This window comes from Myodes glareolus, chromosome 19 (genome assembly GCF_982192425.1).
Source record: "Myodes glareolus chromosome 19, mMyoGla1.1, whole genome shotgun sequence".
In the NCBI taxonomy this organism is placed as follows: Eukaryota; Metazoa; Chordata; class Mammalia; order Rodentia; family Cricetidae; genus Myodes; species Myodes glareolus.
Genome location: NC_142044.1, coordinates 7,196,337 through 7,215,527, shown reverse-complemented (window position 1 = coordinate 7,215,527; position 19,191 = coordinate 7,196,337). Strand labels below are relative to the sequence as shown.

At 41.3% G+C, this 19,191-nt stretch overlaps 1 protein-coding gene across 1 annotated transcript in view; it reads right to left on the bottom strand.

Annotated features, from left to right (window-relative positions):
- Positions 1–898: 898 nt before the first annotated feature.
- Positions 899–19,191, bottom strand: part of Zfpm2 (zinc finger protein, FOG family member 2) — a 422,522-nt gene continuing 404,229 nt past the window's right edge. The window contains exons 6-8 of the mRNA XM_085679019.2: positions 9,516–9,722; positions 5,954–6,178; positions 899–4,401 (exon numbers count right to left, since the gene is read on the bottom strand). Coding sequence (XP_085535145.2) covers positions 1,910–4,401; positions 5,954–6,178; positions 9,516–9,722 — 2,924 coding nt within the window. The 3' untranslated portion in view covers positions 899–1,909. The remainder of the gene's footprint in view (positions 4,402–5,953; positions 6,179–9,515; positions 9,723–19,191) is intronic.

Below are 19,191 nucleotides of genomic sequence, written 5' to 3'. Positions count from 1 at the left end.
AGTCCCACAGCAGACAGGGACTCTGGACTCAACACCACCATCTCTGTGTCTGCAGTCTGACATGGATGCACATGCAGATAAGAAGAAGTCCTAGATTTCTGCCTCTTTCTTGTTAGTTTTTGTGACTTTGGGTTCTTGCAAATTTGAAACTTATAGTACGCTGGAAAATGCAAAAGGTTTCAATGTTCTTAAAAAGTTCCTACGGTGATTTACTTTTTGGTTTTAATTACAACATTGAACACATATGTTGAATTTTTTTTTTTAAAACTCAGTTCAGATTGTAAGCCTTAGTTGAGTAGTCTGAGTAACAGTAAAAAAAGGGTGGTTCTTATTCTATTTTATTATTTTTGTTTGGACTTTTCTGCAATATTTAAATCCACTACAGAATACAAAAATCTGTCAAATCAGAATCTGGTATGGCAGTGGTTCTCAACCTTGAGGTCAAACGATCCTTTCACAGGGGGCACCAAATAAGACCGTTGGAAACCATGGACACTTACGTTATGATTCATAACAGTAGCAAAATTAAAGTCATAAAGTAACCAAAAAAATAATTTTATGACTGTGAGTCCCTACTACCACGAGGAACTGTACGACAGGGTCCCGGTGCTGGGAAGGTTGAGAACCACTGTGTTAAGGCAATGCCTGTAAGTTCATTTTGCTGCCACGGCTGCAACTGTGGCCTCACAGGAGGTGCCCGAGGTTGGTAGGCCTTGAGTCCCACTGAGAACAGCTGGATTAAAGAGAAGGAATGAAAACCTCACTTCCGGGTTTGAAAGCTGGGAGCAGAAATGAATACATAACCGTTGACGAAGTCTCGCTCTTTAGCCTGCAGCACACCGAGGGCTGGATGCTTTGCCCTTGGCGCTTAAGGGGGAAAAAAGTCCAGGACACCAAATTTCTCCAACAATTTGGAATTTTATTCCATCCGTGTACATGCATAGTAACAACGTTGGCTGAGAAATTATTTCTATCAGAAGTAGAACGTTATCTTTGTGATCACCAGGTGCAGTATTGCTACTCTTTATACTTAAATAGATCTTATATATGAATTAAATCCATACTTGCAGCAGTGAGTTTAGGATTTCGTTTTAGACTGTGCCTCTCGAAAGAGAAAACCGATTAGAAGTACTCCATTCCTTACAATACTGCTTCCAGTAATTTTGCTCATTCTTTATAAAGTATTGCATTTAACAGCGAAGGTTTAAAAATTGAGACAGGGCTGCATCAGCGAAAGAAAATACAAGTACTATACAAGAAAGGAAAATGCCATCTCCAATTAACATCCGTGTTTAAGGTTGAGAAAATGGACAGAAATACACGGCTACATACGAATGCGAAGCCTAGCGACTGTATTTGCTAAAATATAAAGTGCAAATGGAGCCTGATTATCCAAGAATTGAAATCTTAAGGCGAACTTAGAGCGTGGGTATTTAGAACAGGTTTGCAGGTTATATTTTAGCATATACGGATATCTGCAACAGCATATAAGGAAAAAATCAGGGTACACAAGTACTTTTGAAGCTATGTCTAAAATGCTCTTCTGTATTGTTTGTGACTATTTTCGTTAAAAGCTACTATACAGTGCAAACCATATGTGCTACACAATAACTATACAATAACATTACAAATGACTTTAATATAAAGTTTTTAAATAAAAAATAACATAACCACAGCTATGAATACTGCTGGTAAAATAAATTAATTTTGTTTTTGAAAATGGCACCAATAATACACTTTACTAATGGTCTGTAATGAAATTACATCTGAAGTCTTCAACTCAGACGTAATGAATGTCTCCTGGTTGCCAGATGTAATTCACACAGTGCCTTTGTTTTCTGGACTGTTTAGAAGAACATACTAAACACTGGTACCAAAGGTAACTGCTTTCCTTTTAAACTCAGTTAGTTCACTTGACGTGTTCCGCTGCATGTGACGAGCAATAAAACTTCTTGTGAGTTATAAAGTTTGAAAGGTTATTGAACTGGATATCACATAGCCGGCAGTATTTCCCACTGCCGGGAGCCTGGGTGGAGCCATTCACACCTTTCGCTATGCTAGACAACTGTTCTTCTGCCGAGGGAATTCCTGGCGAGACATTCTCGTTTGCAGCTAGTGGGTTCTCAGAGATCCACGAAGGGGATTTGTGGTCATCGTCGTGCTGGGCATTCTGGGAAATGTTCTCTTGCTGCGGGTTGGCCGGAGGCCTTTCGTCTTGCTTCAGTCCACCGTTCACTATGACCATGCCTCTGTTTTTGGGCAAGAGCGGCAGAGAATCTTTCTTGGGCACGGCGCACCCGTTTGAGGAGGCCTGGCCTTTCGGAGACTCATTTTCTGCGTTTGTGCTTTGTTCTGCGTCGGTGTTGTGGATGACGAGAGAACCAGAGATATAATCGCTTGGCTTTATGCCATAGTATGGAGAAAGCTGGTCGGCTCCTTTCGTCTTCTTTATTGCTCCAGGGTAAAGGCATTGGGGAAGAAATAAATGTTTGTTCTCTTCTTTTGTAGCGATGAGCTGCGCGGCTTCGCTGAAGACTTTCAGACCTTGTAAAGTTGCTAAATGGGACGAGAACAAGTTTCCGTTGGGAGAGGGCTGCTTCGGATTCCCGTTCTTCTCACATCTGACCAGGTTTCTTTCAAAGCCGACGTCGGGGCTGTTCCGTTCGCTTTCTGGATTGGGAAACACCTTGCCATCCAGCTGACTTAGGTCATTACGCTGATGTGCGGTGACCGGGCAGAAATTCTGCTTGTGGGCCAGGTAGTTCTCGACCTTATTGAAGCTGATCTTGCACACGGTGCACTCGTGGTAATCTAGCAGCCTTTTGGGAGACGCGGTCGTCCGCTCCGACTGCGATAAACACTTTTTGCTGAGATCTATGGGCACGTCCATTTCCAAGCAGGAGACACTGGAATGGGTCGTGTCACATTTGGGAACCGGAACACATTTGTTCATGGCCAACGAAGTTTCCAAGTGCTTTGAGACAATTCCTGGGAAGATGTCGCATCTCGGGTGGTAGCATTCGCCGAGCCCCTCGGTGGGCTCTTGAGAGGAGCTACAAGGATTGCTGAGGTTGCCTACATCAAGAAATCTCTGCTGGACCAGGGGCGGCCTTTGCTCCTGCTCAGGTAGGCACATCTCATACATCTTTCTTCGCTTGCGTGTGCGCATGGTTCTCTGCATGGCCGGCACTTTGTTGGAAGCGGACCTCTTCAGCGGAGGGTCATGGCGTGTGGCACAGTAATACTGTTTGTGGACCATGTACGTTTCGTGCCTGCTGAAGGTGATGTTACAAGCCTCACAGGTGGTCTTATTTGGGTCACTTTCCCCGTCCACTAAGGGGCCGTTGGGATTTTTCACATCAACCGGCTTGCCGTTCATTTTGTCGTCGTTGCTGTTGGAGGCGGACGGCTTTTTGGCTGGAGTGTTAAAGTCCTTCTCATGGCCTTTGCCGTTCGGCCCCATCAGATCTAAGACAGCAGAGGAGTTGATGCACGGTGTTTGAAGAAGCGGCGTTTCTGGGTCTGAAGAATGAGCAGCTGGGTTGAGAAGGTTTATGGAAGCCTGGCCAGTGTTGGGACTTACAGCTTCAGGCATCTTCTCGGAAACACCCGGAAACTCGGGGGACTTGGCCATCTGCTGCCATCGGCTGCTGCAGTAGTGTTTTTTATGAACTAGGTAGTTATCCAAGTTATTGAATGTTATGTTACACTCAAAGCATGTAGCCCCTTTGGGCATCAAAGGGCTGTAAATTACTGGAGGGTAGCTACTACTGCCGTGTCTCAGTCGCCGATGCACCAGCTCTGACATCTTGGCTAAGATCTCTGAAGCCTGAGGGACCATCGTGATGTCTTGGGGGAAAGCAAACTGAGACAGGAAAGGCCCCACCGGGAAAGAGGGCCCGATGTTGGGCTGGACTGGAGACGAAGCAAGTCTCGGGCTGGAAGGCTCAGACTTTATTTTTGTGTAAGAAAAGCTTTGTTTGTTTGCTGCAGGCTGTATCTCTGGTCTCTGGTTGGTGAGAAAGAGCTGAGTCTTTTTCTCACACTTATCCAGTTCTGTGTCTGAGCTTGCATCTTTAGTCTGCAAGGCCTTTTGGCTCTGGGAGAGGTCGCTTCTGGCCAACAAGTCTGAGGCTGGCTGTAAGCTGTCTTCAGTTCCACTTGGAGAGTGCTCCATGTCGCCTTCTCTGGGAAGTTTGCCACCGGAGACATGGAGGTCCTGGTGCTGCAGTAACTCCCGCTGAGTCTGGAAGCCAAAGTGGCAGTGGTTGCATCTGAAGGCAGCTTGAGTAAGATGGGAGAAGAGATGTTGGTGGAAGTTGACCACGGAGTCAGCCGTGTAGCTACAGACCGTGCATTTTAAACTTGCCCCTGGGGGCAGGAACTCCTCAATCTTCACTCCTGCAAAGACACACAAAGTAGGAGAGCTGAGAACCGCACCTGTTGGCTTCCCGGTGATGCAAACCTTTCCTAGTGAGCTTGTGGTGTCCACACAGCAGACACAGAAATCCTTCAGATCCGTGCACTGACATTTTAGTGACGTCGGTAACAATAATTTCCCAAGCCTCTTTGTGAGTGTTATGGTATAGGAAGGGAGAATTATCAGTGCTTCTATCTTATGGGCCAATAAACAACCTAAAAAAACCAAGAGTATTTTAGTAATCAAGCTGTGTAACAGTAGAGTCATGCTTAAGGCTCAGACTTGTAATTTCTTCAACTATCGGAGTACTATACTCTACAAAGGAGGAAGTGAATAGTCACTAGAGTGACTGCTAACTACTGAACACCTTCATGCAAAAAAGGAACGACATTGCACTGGAAATCACTTGACTCATTTTTTTATCTTTTATCTAAATCTATTTATTTGTTGGTTTTACTGAATGTGGTCTATCTGTGCCTAGGACTGATATTTGACAGACAATTGTATGCCAATAAAGTCAGTTTGGACCAGCATCCACGCTGGTGGACCACTCTCTGTTACTGACTAGTTACTGCCACTGATGGTGGAGGCAAGCATCATATCGAACAACTCCTACTTCTGTTTGTTCGTATATGATGAGAATAGGCTTGGCTTCTCTTCTCAGTCCTGTGAGTTCGAGGCCAGCCTGGTCTACATAATGAGTATCAGGACAGCCAGGGCTATGTAGAAAGACCCTGACTCAAATAAAATAAAATATTAAAAAATGAGAAAAAAATCTAAGTATATTTAACCTTAATATAATTCTATACATTTTAAAATTGTAAGAATGGGCTGTCCTGAGATGAAGCTAATAGCTGGGATCCATTTCAAATATAGGTGTGAATAGCTCCCAACTGCCTGTTTTCCTTAAGGAATCGAGAGTAGTTTCATGTGATAAAGTTCACTTAAACTTTAAGCAAACACACTCTGGGAATTGAGAAAATTTTTGAGGGAAACTTCTAAACTAGCAGCTTCAATTGAACAGTAGCTCCTTCTGAAATGTGCCTACTATTTCTTCCTCGGCTCGTGGAAAACACCATGGGGCCAATTTCCAAAGGCCACTTGGTACGGAAAGCAGTGAAAATGAGTGGTATTGATCAAGGGGAGAAGAAATGATGCTGTTCTGCCGAAGAGGAAAATGAATGGAACGATTAGGCGCACAGTCTGAAAACTGCAGAAGATGTTGATGAAATCAGAGTCAAGTCCTTAGGTTAAAATATGCTGCATCTAAAGAATAGACGTTCCTGTTTGATCCAGTAAAATTATCTATCTATCCATCTATCCGTCTATCTATCTATCTATCTATCTATCTATCTATCTATCTATCTATCTATCTATCTCTATCTATCATCTATATGCATATATAATAAATAAGAAGTATGTATATGCATACATACATACATATACGTATACATATACTTATACATATATGTATGTATGTATAAAAAGAGTATAGTGTCCTGAAGCAACAACAGAAACATTAAAGGCCCTTACCACTGTGTGAGTTCAGGTGCATTTCTAGAGCTCGGGCGTTGGAAAAGCTCTTGGTGCATTGTGGGAAGGGACACAGGCTGGCAATCTGATGAGTGTTGTCTTCGTTTTCTTCAGACGCTGGAGCAGCTTCTCTTTGCCTCCCACTGCAGTAGTACATCAGGTGGGCTTGCAGGTTCCGCTCGCTTCGGTACCAGATGCCGCAGGATTTGCAAGGGAAGATGTCCTCTGCAACAAAACCAGAAACATGTTAGCTGCAGTCTGGCAGGGTGTGTGTGTGTGTGAAATGAGGGTGAAGTCACATTTACTTCCATCTTTCTGAGTTTGGTGAGTATGATCTTGGGTGCTTGGTAGATCAGTACTAGGCTCTTAAAGAAATGGTACTCTCTGTTGCTGAACTTCCTACAGACTGTAAGTAATATATAGGAGATGCCAATGTAATTTCATCTTATACTGATGGTTTAGAAAAAGACACACATTTATCATAGCAGTGAGAATTGGTTTATATGATTACTTAAAAGGCATGCATGTGGCGGCTAGACTAAGATATCCTGAATGTCCATTCTTAACATTGCTTGTTGATTTAATGAATTAATCCCAGAGTGCCTACAAGATGCCAAACTCTATGCTGGGTTCAGTGTAAAACAAACAGGAGGTTAAAACTTCTAGGGCTGAAGAGCTTACATTCCCATCTCTGTTGGGTTTGGTGCAAAACAAACAGAAGGATGGAACTTCGAGTTAAAGAGCTTGCATCTGGGTTGGTAGGAGTCAGTAGACAGTGTCTTTACAGACCACTGCTGGGAGAGCCTGAAAGATGATCTGGGGCTTGGACAGTGCTGCCCATTGGGCGTGTGGGGCACAGGACAGAGGTAGGAGCCAGTCAGGCGGTTAGAGGGCTGGTTTTGTTGCTCCTTAGAGCTGATGTGGAGGAGGAAATGAACTGATTCAGTTGGAGATACGATTTCCTGTCATCTTGGTAGGGGCCACAGTGCAGGGGAAGCTGCAGGAGCCTGGGAGCACCTGACTGAAGGTGTAGCAGCTGTGTGGTACTATTGAGGCAAGGGCAGGGCAGATTATACACCATCTTGCAGACTCTTTGGAGAGGCTTTCATTTGGACTCAGTGATGGAGAAACAGGGCTTATCACAAGAGCAGGGTGGTTTTAAAGGTAGTAAATGTGGAAGAAACATTCGGAAGTGGCAGGAGCCAGACTCAATTATTTAAGTGAAGTAAAATGAGGCTTGGATAACAGCCTCCGTCATATCAAGTTTATGAAGTTGGGCTGTGATGTGTGATTTCCACATCATTCATAGAAAATGTCTTCACATATGTATTTTTCCTCTTCATGAAGTGATAGCTGAGAAAACCACAGTTGATTCCCTTCTACACAACATGTAAAACAGTGGTTCTCAACCTTTCTCATGCTGGAACTCCTTAATACAGTTCCTCATGGTGTGGTGACCCCCCAACCTTGCTACTTTATAACCATATTTTGCTATTGTTATGAATCATAATATAAATATTTTTGGAGAAGAAGGCTTATCAAGGGGATCACGACCCATAGATTGAGAACCACTAGTATAAAGGGTTACATTGAGATTGGAATCTAGCCTTAAACCTGTTTCCATACTGTTTGGATGACAAAGTGACACAGAGGAACAGAAATGAGTAGATGAATTAGACCAGAATCTTGTAAGTGAAGGCAAAGGTACTTTTTGGGCTGATCTAGCCTGGTCTCTGTATTGTAGACAAAGGGCTTTTGAATGCTGTCCAGAAGGTTTTGGGGGAACAGAGGGTCATGTTAGACATGTGGAATTTGATATTTCTGAGATGAATTCAGAGGGACACGAGGGGAAGTCTTAAGAGAATTCTAAAACTCCGCAGAAAGAGCCTGGCTTCTCATTCCTGAACAATGAATGTGTCGCTGATGGTCAGACAAAGGAAACAGCTCTGTGGAACCATGAGTCAGAAATGAGGAAGAACTAAGGATCAAATTCTAGTGGAGGGAAGACAGAAGTAACTTCAAAATGATGGACTGATGCCTATTATTTAATCCATTGTTCCCAAGTTAAGTACATTTACACTGTCCAAGAAGTTGCCTAGCTAATATGGTGGATACTTAAACAGAGTCAACTGATTGATTTCAGGACACAAATGATAATCTGGGTTTATAGTAGGTCATTTGAAATTAAATATTTCCTTGCTACCAAAAGTAAACAGGTATATTCATATACATAGTTAATAATATACGCAGGAGAATCATAATTGAGTAAATTTATTTGAAATCCCATATAATAAAATTATTTTGCCTCAAATCCAAGTTGGTCACATTATTTCATGATCCATGCAATGAGAATCAAAGTAAGGATAATAAAAACTATTCCCTTAAATAAATCAAGTATGGCCGGGTGGTGGTGGTACACACTTTTAATCCCAGCACTTGGGAGGCAGAAGCAGGGTGATCTCTGAGTTTGAGGCCAGCCTGGTCTACAGAGTGTGTTCCAGGACAGGCTCCAAAGTTACAGAGAAACTCTGTCTCGAAAAACAAAAACAAAATCAAACAAGAAAAATAAGAATTCATTGGGTTGAACGTCATTGACTTATTGATTAGATGCATAGTGATTGCAGAACCACCTGTGAAAGTCTTTCATCATAATTATGGTTGGATATTTTTACACTAATAGAAGATATTATTGCTGTCTAGATTTCTTTTCCATTAGATTTTCAAGATTATGTGAAGACTAGATGCATTTTCATTGCCAGCATTAGTATCATTCGTTCCTTGCAGTTGATTTTGGAGTGGGATTGCTACTCATTTTTGTTTCTCACAGAGAGCTCAGCAGAAGCAGATCTCAGAAACAGACCCGAGAGCCCTTGAACCACTGACTCCACCATATGAAGAACCCCTTTATGCGTATCCAAACTAGTTCAGTGTTCATTGTGACAGTATATTTCAAAGTTCTCTATAAAATATTAAAAGCTTATTTCTTTTTCCTTTTCTTTTAACCAACAAATATTTTGATTTGTCCAGGCTACTAGGCCTTCATCCAGGCTATAAGGATATAAACAAAAGCTCTATGTACTTGTACCAGTTTATCTGAAGCTAATAATTAATAATGTTATTTTCAAACAGAATAATTCATAATTGTACATCAGAGCTTCACATCAACTTAAGACTATATATTCTTTATCATTAGCATATATAATAAAATTTTATTTTCAAATTTATATTTTTTTTCCAAATTCCATGGCCCTTAACAAATGCAAATACTTGATACTAGGGAATCACCAAGGAAAGCTACTAGGCTTGTCATTGCTAAGTATAGTTGGGTATTATTTAACAGGTAGAGAATGACAGCTCTTAGTGCAGGTGACATTTAGGAATGCAATCTGACATGATAGGTCATGTTTATTCCCCTGCATTTACATATGAAGCAAACACACACACACACACACACACACACACACACACACTTCTAGCCACAAACTGAAGAAAATGTGTGATCCCAGCTGCTTGTCTCTCCCGTAAATACCCATCACCCCCACAAAGTTGGGCTAGAACTTACTATTGACAATAGCTGTGGGCAAAATAGAAGCCATGGCAGCTTGCTGAGGAAGCAGCTGAATTGAGTCCAGCAGGCGGGCCGGGTACATCCCTTCTGTGAGAGTCATCTGACTGGCAGCTTGTAGCCTTGAGTCAAAATCTACCACAAAGGCAATGAGCTCTTCTCCCTCTGAGATGGCCTTCGTAGTGGTGCACCAAAGCTGGCCCCCTGTGAGGAGAGAGAGACAAGAGGAGAAAGAGTTGACACAGAATGAGGGCATGAGCCAGCTGCAAGCTAGACTGACATCAAGAGCTTCTTCTCATGGTGTGCACATGAACACTGACAGAGAAAGGAGTTTGATAGGACTGCAGCTGTGTGTCACAGCCAGCCCCAGTGGACAAACGCTCTCCTGAAATGAAGCAACATGTTTAGGAACTAACAATGGAAAAATTAGGGAAAATATGGATAGAATCCAGAGTTTTGTCAATGGTCTGCCTTCCAGGCTTTTGCCTGAATCTTTAGCCCGGAATGACATTGGTAGAATGCCTGGAAACCCGCATGGGAGGGACACAGTTGCAAAACTTCACTCCAGACATGCTTCTGAAGTTACTGTTTCATTAATGGAAGAAGAAGCGACTGTCTCACTCTGTCTTTCTCTCCCACTTCCTCTTCCTCTCCGTCTTCCTCTCCACTTTCCCAGTCCTTAAACACTGTGAGTACAGATGTCCCAAATTGCAGAAGAAGCAAACAACAGTTTGTGAAATCTAGGGTGCTTAAAGTGCGATCGCAGGGAATCGGACCTTCCTGTGTTTACGGCCACCTATGTCCTTTTTACTCTGCTGGGTGATCTTAGACAATACCCTGCGATGTCCCTTCTTTATCGCCATTTACCCTGATGGAACTTCCTGCAAAAGAGGATACACCAAAGATTCTTTTCAAAAAGGCTTATTTCAATAAAGATTTGTTTAAATGAAAGGAACCTTGTCTTCAAACACTGAGATAGACTCCGGCTCTGCATTTCAAATGATCACGTGCAGTGCATTAAAAAGAAAAATTAACTATGCAAGTACATCTTCTAATGTATTGGGTTGTGATAGTGAGCACTCATTTATTTAACATGTTTAGACAGGCAAAGCACTTATATTTTGTTATCTCCACTCTCAGGCCTAGATACATATCCCACACAGTTATGTCTGCAATAATGTGGTGTACTTGATATTTTACAAAGCGCCCCCCGGTGTGTATGTACTGGAACGCTGTATATTGTGCTCATTAACTCAGAAAAATTGTACCCATTTTGATAAGTCGCATTGCTCTGCTTATCTTTCAACATAACTGTCATTTCAAGTGCACTTCATTTTTTTCCAACCTTGGAGATCATGGTTTTTAAACAACTTGTACAAATCTCGTGGAGATAAGAACAGTCTATGATATGGCGGAGCCGCTGAAGACTGAGGATGGCGCTTTAGAAACACGGTGGGCAATTAACCAAGGTTTAAAGTAAGCAAACAAAACACAACCCAGGAGGGTATGTGTCTGTGAAAAAAAGAGAAAAAAGAAAGATTATAGTCCTCTAATTTATGACCAGTTTTAAATTAAAACGTGAAGATAGCAAAATACCACAGGGCAACCACGTGCCTGCCCCAACCACATTTTGATGCTAATATTTCTCAGAGCATACAGGTTTATTGTAGTTGAAATAAAACAGATTTATTTTGTTGTTGAAAAAAAATGTTCTTTTCCCTGATCGCAGAAGACAAAATTACAACACTGGGGAATGAGAGGGAGTTGGAAGCTTGTGATGTGCTGTTTCCCCCAGGACCAGTCTTGCTCTGGGAACCTCTGCATTTAGATGCTCTGCCTGTTCTGATGTACACACATCTCACTCCTCATGGTGGCAGACATGCTAATCACTGTGTCTTATCTCCCGTCTGGAATGCAGTTTATTAAGCTATGGAATAAGGGTGGAAATGGAGAAGTCGGTAACCGCAGTTTGGGTTTATTTCGCAGCATGGTCACAGAACCACTAGATTTCAAGTATGGCATTCACATTCTTGGTTAACCCAGCTCTGATTGTCCAGTCATGAAAGTAAAGACAGGTCTCATATCAGTTCCTAGGAGACTGCCTCAACTCAAAGCAGATCATGGTAACTGTAGTGAGCTAGACAGCAAGATGATGGCATACCTCTGCATAGTGTTTAGCCAAAATATCCAATAAATAAAGTCAAAATGAAAAATATTGTGTGCAAAAAAACATACAACAAAGATATGATTATCTACATTACTAAGTGCCGGTGGCTGTGTTAGAGGAACGGCAGATGACAATTGACTTCAGGGGATTGACCCACCAGGAAACAAAATCCCAATGTATAAAACTTAGATAGACAAGGCCCTAAGACTGCAGATGCCAGAGTGACTTTCGCTGTTGCTGTGTCTTTACACGCATGCATCTCCCACCTTTCTCTGGTATCTGGCGTGCTGAGAGGAGATCCCCATTGCCCTTACTGTAGTATGATCATCTCTCGGAAATATCCTGTTCTACTGGATGTTTTGATGTTTTTACTGTGGATTATTATGAAAATGATTTCTTCCTAAGCTGTTCTGTCTAATTGATAATAAGAATGTTAGTTTAAATAGAGTTTTTTTGTTTTGTTTAACGATAATGATAAATGGTTTAATAATTAAAGCCAACATGGTATCGTAAAATTATAAGAAAAAATGATTTCACCTTGAAACAAATGTTTGATGGTAAATAGTAAACCAGAGGGGAGAGTCACAGAAAATAGGGGGCAAATAAAGATCTATGTTAAGCACGAATATGGGGCTGCAAGTACACGGCAGCAGCTCAGAACGCAACTGCTCCAGATCGAGTCCTCTGCAAGAGCAGCGAAATAGAGTTTTGATAATGAAAAATAAAACAAGCAATTATCACACAGCTAGAACACATGAGTTTCTACTAAAGAACCATATAGACTGGGGCTTAGGCTAAGGATTTAGAGAAATGATTGAGTCCCAGTATCCCAGCTAGTTAAAATTCTTCTAACCTTCACGTAGGAAGGTGGGTTCGCAGGTGTCAGAGTGCATTATAGCTGAAACGAAGCTTTGAAAATGACTTAAGGTTCAACTAAGATGTTTTTATTAAATAGCTTTGAGGTGAAAAGCCCAAGAGGAAAATCTGAAGTTTTAGAAAGGCACCTAGCGGAGTGAGGAACTCTTTAAGGGCGGGGAACAAGAACAAATTATCAGTTCAATTATCGGTAGCTGACAGGCCTTGCTTGCTATGATTGGTTGATGACCAAAGGTGATGATTAATCCCTTATACTAATTTCTACCCTCAGCTTCCTGATTAAAACAACAACAAAAACAAAAGTATTGATGAGTGGATATATACCCTAAAGATTTAATGTAGAGCTGACTGATAGTTTTCATATATAAAAGTTTAGGTTTGTGATTCCTTTAAGATTACTTATAAGATTACCTTTCAAGATAAGTAATAAGGTAATTTAGTCCTTTTTGGTAACCACAAAACACAGCCTATCAGTAAGAGAATACCTTACTTGCCTGCACTGTTAATCTATAACAAGTTGCTTTGGTATGAATGTACATAGATTCTTGGGAAAATTTTCCACCTGTAATATGTAAAATGTTTAATCATGTAAAGGAAACAGAAAACATGCTGTCTTTACTTGTGCTCATTGCAATCATTTACTCAAAAAATAGAATGTAACCACATTGCAATCTCTATTGCCTGACAGATTTTTGTTGGGGTATACAGCTATCGAGGAAAAATAAAGGAGGAGGAGAATAAAAACAAAAAGAAAGAAAACATCAAGAATGAGAGAATTGGGGGGAAAACACTAAGAGAGTTAGAAGGAAAACATCCAGAGAGACAGAAGGGACATTTTTGGATAGAGATATGAGAAGAGAATATAGAACACAGACTTAGAATACAAAGATGAAAGAAAAAGGTCTGAAGGAAATCAACAAGAGAGTGAGTCTTTTTCCCTTAGCCCCTCAGGTACACAATCACAATACATTGAAATGGTTGATTTCCCTTTGAGTCCTGTGGTGTAGGGGACTGGCCCCCCAGGCAGCAAAGATTAAGCAACTGATACTTGTCATACACGTCTGTATTTTGAGGTGTACCCCAGATGTTTCATGTTTCCTTTTCGGTACTACTTGTTTCCAGTTCATGGTTTACTCAGAGAACCTCATTTTGGAGGACTGCATTAGACTGAATGCATACTGTGTAGATTTGACAAGAAAGTTGTTTAGGATTAAAATCTTGAACTCGTTCATTCATCACTTATTCAGTGTTGTGAAGTCTCTGCTGTGCGTCCGACTGGGCTGTGCACCACACACACAACGCTCAATCAGAATCCACATACACCAACAGATAAACCAAAATGTATATCACAGTCTAGCTGGCTCTTCTTCATGGAATCAGACAAGCCGTCCAAAGTAACCTTTCACCGGATCTGGAATAAGTAGAAGGGAAATATCTAGTGTCTATGTAAGTAGGAACAGGCAGACTTGTCATTAGTGGACGTGGAATGAACATTTGAGCAAGTACAGAATCAGGAGAGGATCTGACTTTGAAACAAACCATAAGTTGAGTGTCTAAACGAGAAGGTGTGGATTTGGGGCTCTTGGGTCCTGGAACCAGTATGTCTGTATTCTTTCTGTGAAGAATAGAAAGCTACACTTTCAGTGTGCTGGTTGATATCCCACTGCTAGCTTGAGGTTGGCCACGATGTGGGCTATAGCTTTTGTCAGGATTCCTCATAAAAGCCTTAGATCAAGGTGGAAAAGCCTTAAGTATAAAGGGAATGCAATTATATCTGGCTCATGCTGGGCAGAGATACCCATTTATTTTAACAAGTAAATGCATTATTAACAGATACGTTTCCCCTCTGTGTAATCTAGAGAAAAATTTATAGGCAGGATATGCTACAACAAGCTGTTGAGAGGTTATTGCACTAATTCAGGGGTATAAATATACATGATGAGGGATAACAGGGTCACATTGAAGAGACACAGGAGAGACAGGGCTGGAGTGATGAAGTTCTCTGAAGAAAAAGAAAAGTGTTGAGATGACACCAAGGCTAATGGCCTTGGAATACAAATGGGGTCTGTGGTTGTGGCCCTACCTTGACAGGAAGCTGCAGTAGTAACACGTTGGATTGTAATTACATCCATACAACAATGACAACAATGGCGACAACAGAAACTCAGTACAGGTCAGAAGCATTTTTTGGGCTGGAGGTGAAACGTAGTTGATGTACTTTGTTTTAAACCTGTCAGTTACTCTGTGAGGTGACAGTTCCCTCCTAGGGTGGAGGAAACGCAAGCTTAGAAATGTTAACTTCCAAGACGTGTGTGTGTGTGTGGCCAGTGGCACAATCCTGGCTTGGACTTTGGTCTTCTTAACTTCATAATCTCATTGTAGACCAGAGATGGGAGGAGAGAAAGAGAGAAGGGGGAGGGGGAGAGAGACAGAGACACAGAAATTGCTGAAAGGGGAGAGAAAGAGTGCTCACATGTGTACACATAATAAATTATATTTTGAAAAAGCAAAGTTTGAGACCCTGGAAAAGCTTCTAGGTGAGTGTATCTAAGAGGCAGCTATGACTGAATAAAAATATAAAAATGATAGAAAAACACATCTGGTTTGGTCTAATTGGAGCCATTATTTCAAATGTCTCACTGCTATGCCAAATCCAAGAGAAAAGAAAAGTCATCAGAAAAGGCAAAGCAGCCAGGTGGTGGCGCACGCCTTTAATCCCAGCACTCAGGAGGCAGAGGCAGGCGGATCTCTGTGAGTTCAAGGCCAGCCTCGTCTACAAGAGTTGGACAAGCTCCAAAGCTACAGTGAAACCCTGTCTTGGAAAAAAAAACAAATAAGTAAATAAATAAATAAAAATTAAAAAGAAGGAAAAAAAGAAACGTCAAAGCAGTGAAAATGGTGAGCCAAGGCACCTGTTTTCCAAGAAAGCAGCTAACTCACTTCCAAAAAGAAGACAGAAGCTACCCATTCCTGTGGACTGTATCTTGACCAATTAGAACTGGAATTAGTTTCTAGCAATCAGGAATGGCTCGGAGAGGCAGGTGGACCAGTTTCCTGCTTAATTGCTTTAGACTTAGCAGATGCTGCCAATTCAGGGCGGCATCGGCATGCAGTATGGTTGCTGCGCTCGCTCTGAAGCAAATTAGAGGCATAAGAATGTTAAGTCCTTTAAATATTTAACCTAATGTTCAATGTAAACACACAATATTACCTTTGGTTTTAGAACAGGAGTGGAACTGTCATTTAAAACAATAGCAAAGAACAAGCTTTGGTAAGGATGTAGGGACACCTGTAGAGTTGGAAGTAATATAAAATTAAACGAGGTTGGGATTCTTAAAAATTGAAATCGTAATTGCCTGTAATTTACAATTGCACTTATAGATACCCCCAAAAGCGCAGAAGGTATGATCTTGAGGAGGCTTTTGCGCATACATATGAATACACACCCCACAGCATAATAAGCTTAAACATGAAGTTAACTTAATTACCCATCAACAGATGAATGGATAAGAAAAAAAGTGTCGTAATGGACCATGGAATATTCTTATTTTAAAAATAAGGGAAATTCTAATGTGTGATAACCTGTGAGGACAATGCGCTAACTGAAAAAAGCTAGTCCCCAAAGACGAACACTTTCTGATTTTACCTGTAAGAAGAAAGCAGGGAATGAAAGTCAGTGTTTAGAAGGAATGGAGGTTCACCTTTGCAGAATGGAAATTTGTAGAGACGGATGGCTGTATAAAACCATGTGCATTCTGACTAAAATGACAAGAGCAAATTTTGTGGAATGTGTATTGTCGCACAGTTTAAAACTCTGTGCAAAAATTATAGTCTCATGTCTTCACTAAAATGGATCTTGTAAAAACACAAAACCTATGCATTTCTTTCCTTAGTGAGAGTTATTCATGTGACCTTTATAAGGTCTTTCCATGAAAGAAAGCATAGGAAAATAAGTAAGAAGATGAAGCTTTCTCTTTCCCCAGCTTTCAGATGTGTAAATCTGTGTTGTTTCTTTAATGAAATACCTGGGGCAGGCTACTTACAAAGAAACAGAAGTATATTCTGCCCACAGTGTTGGAAGGCTAATCATGAGCGCCTGGCTCTTGGGAAGCCCCTGGGACTAATATTAAAGCATGAGTAAGAAGATGTGTTTGCATTTCCAAACAGGAAGTCAGAGAGAGGCGATTCTTTGAAGGCACACTCCAGCTGACTCAATGTTCTGTCACTGGCCCTCCATCTTAGTCCTAAAGAACTCAGACATTCGCCAACACCCTCAAAGGGCTGAAGCCTCTGTCTCACACCTTGGGGCTGAAGTAGAGACAATAACATCTCAACCATAGAATCACACAAAGTTACTTTAAGGGATCCCCCCCACCCCCAGGAGGTCAAGTAACTGGAGTCCTCAATGCACCAGCAAGGGAGACTATTGGTGATCATTCTCTTCTCATTGGAGTACATTTTGGATTCTTTCATCCACTGAAAATTGCTAGTGTTATTTATTACTTACATGGTAGCTTCAGGTTTCTGCCTGTTACCAGTGCTGTTTCCTTAATGAAATACCTGGGGCAGGCTACTTACAAAGAAAAACAAGTATATTCTGCCCATAGTGTTGGAAGTCTAATCATGAGCACCTGGCTCTTGGGTAGAGATAACAGCCCTGTTATATCTCCATACAGATGGAGGTTTAGAAGACTTAAATAGATGTTCTTGGGCTTTTATAGGAAGAAGCACACTTAGTTTCCTCAGATTTAAACCAAGCAAATTTTCAATATACTAGTTTGTACTAAAAACATGTTTATTTAAATGCAAAAAGAATTACATAAGGTACAAAGTATATGTATGACAATGAAATATTTGCTCAATTGCTAACCCTTTTACAATTTTCTTTTCAGCATCACACAGGAAAGAATGTCCCTGTTCTATGGAAGTCTTGGCAGACAATGAGGCACAGTGGGTATGTGAAATTACTGAAAATTTATTTGTACTCAATGCCAAGCAGAGTTGGAAAGAGAAATTGGTGGGTGAGACAGTCTAGTTCTAATCTTAACTTGATAGTAAATGTGGCATCTTGGAAAGTTCTTTACATGGGTGCAGAAAATGGCAGACATAAGCTAGAGATCTCCTGGACATTATCGAGATCTTCTTGTGAACCTCATGAGGTTAGAAGGTCAAACTGCGAAGAGGAGAAGAGGGTGAGGGGAAGGTTTGGGGGTAATGGATTTTTACTCTGTAGATGTTGACTCCCATTCCACAGGAAACACCAGGCGGTCTGTGTCACAGCGCCATCTGTTGCTCCCTGAAGCAGAAAGGCCACCCGTGGTTCACTTTATAAAACAGTGTTGGGAAGATGACAGAGAGATTGTGCGGAGCTGGGGAAGGCAGAGCTACAGACTGGGGAAAAACACCTCCGCAGCTCATGATGTGGAGGGGATCCTGGATTCTAAAGTGAGTCCTTAAATTACTGAACCCCTGGAATACATCATATGTAAAGGTACAATTTTAAGCACTTCACACACTAACGCACTAATACTAAGCTGTTGTTAGTGATCATTTAAGGTAACATTTTACCAGTTTCCTAATTAAGTTGCAAGTTGAAACAGATACCTAAAGCGATTTCCATGTGCCCCCAAAGTGCTGGCCAGCCATCTTTTCTACACTTGTGATCCCATAGAGAACGTTGATTCTCTGCTGATTTCAAGGTTCTGTCTGTCCCTCATGGGTCAAATCAAAGGTTCAAAGAGGGAATTTTGAGCTTCTGTGTTTTTAAGAATGTCTCCAGCATTCATACCAGTAGAATAAGCACAGCAGGCATGTAATGAACTTCAGGCAACTTGTAAAGCATAGAGTGAGTGTCCATGAAAGATAACTTCTCTTCATGCTGAACTGACTCATCAGAGTATTTAGGCAATTTGGTGGAGAAGATCCATTTTGGAACTCAGAAATTGACCACAGAAAATTGCTTTGAGTGTTCCCTTTGCTTTTTAAATGTAAAGAGTATGGAAATACTGGGTGAGCCAGTAACCATGGCCAATAGAAGAGGAAAATTCTTAGCATTCTTGGATTTGTTTAAGCCACTAAGAACTCAGTAAATCTGTGCGTTGTTCTTGTTTTTGGAAAAGCTTGTTTTTCTATTAGTATGAGGGTAAGTAGGTTGGTAATAGGAATTACTGATAATGTTGGACACAACCCAAATGTGGAAAGAGTATGGCGTACAACCAGAGAAAAAAAGAAAAATCACATTTACAGTTCACAGACGTGGAGGTTTTATCTGGTGACAATAACCTGCTGCCTTCCAGGGCCCCACCAAATGGAAAGGTCTGTCTCTCTTTACTTCAAACAGAATCAGTTTCCCGGGTCTTCAGACACCGGCCCCACTCCCTTTGTAGCAAAGGACAAATGCATTCGAGATTCTGTAAAAGGCAACAGCTACCAAGACCCTGACCTTACTGGGAAACCCTGTACTTGTGCTTCTCAGCAATATTTATGATCAAGGTTCTTATACAAACAGATATGGTGCCTAGCAGGAAGCTCGTACATTCTTCCCCTCATAATTGGTGTCAAAACTGCAGTGAAGTATCCTACAAGTTTCAGTAATAAAGAAGGAAGTCACAGTTCAGATCTGATTATATT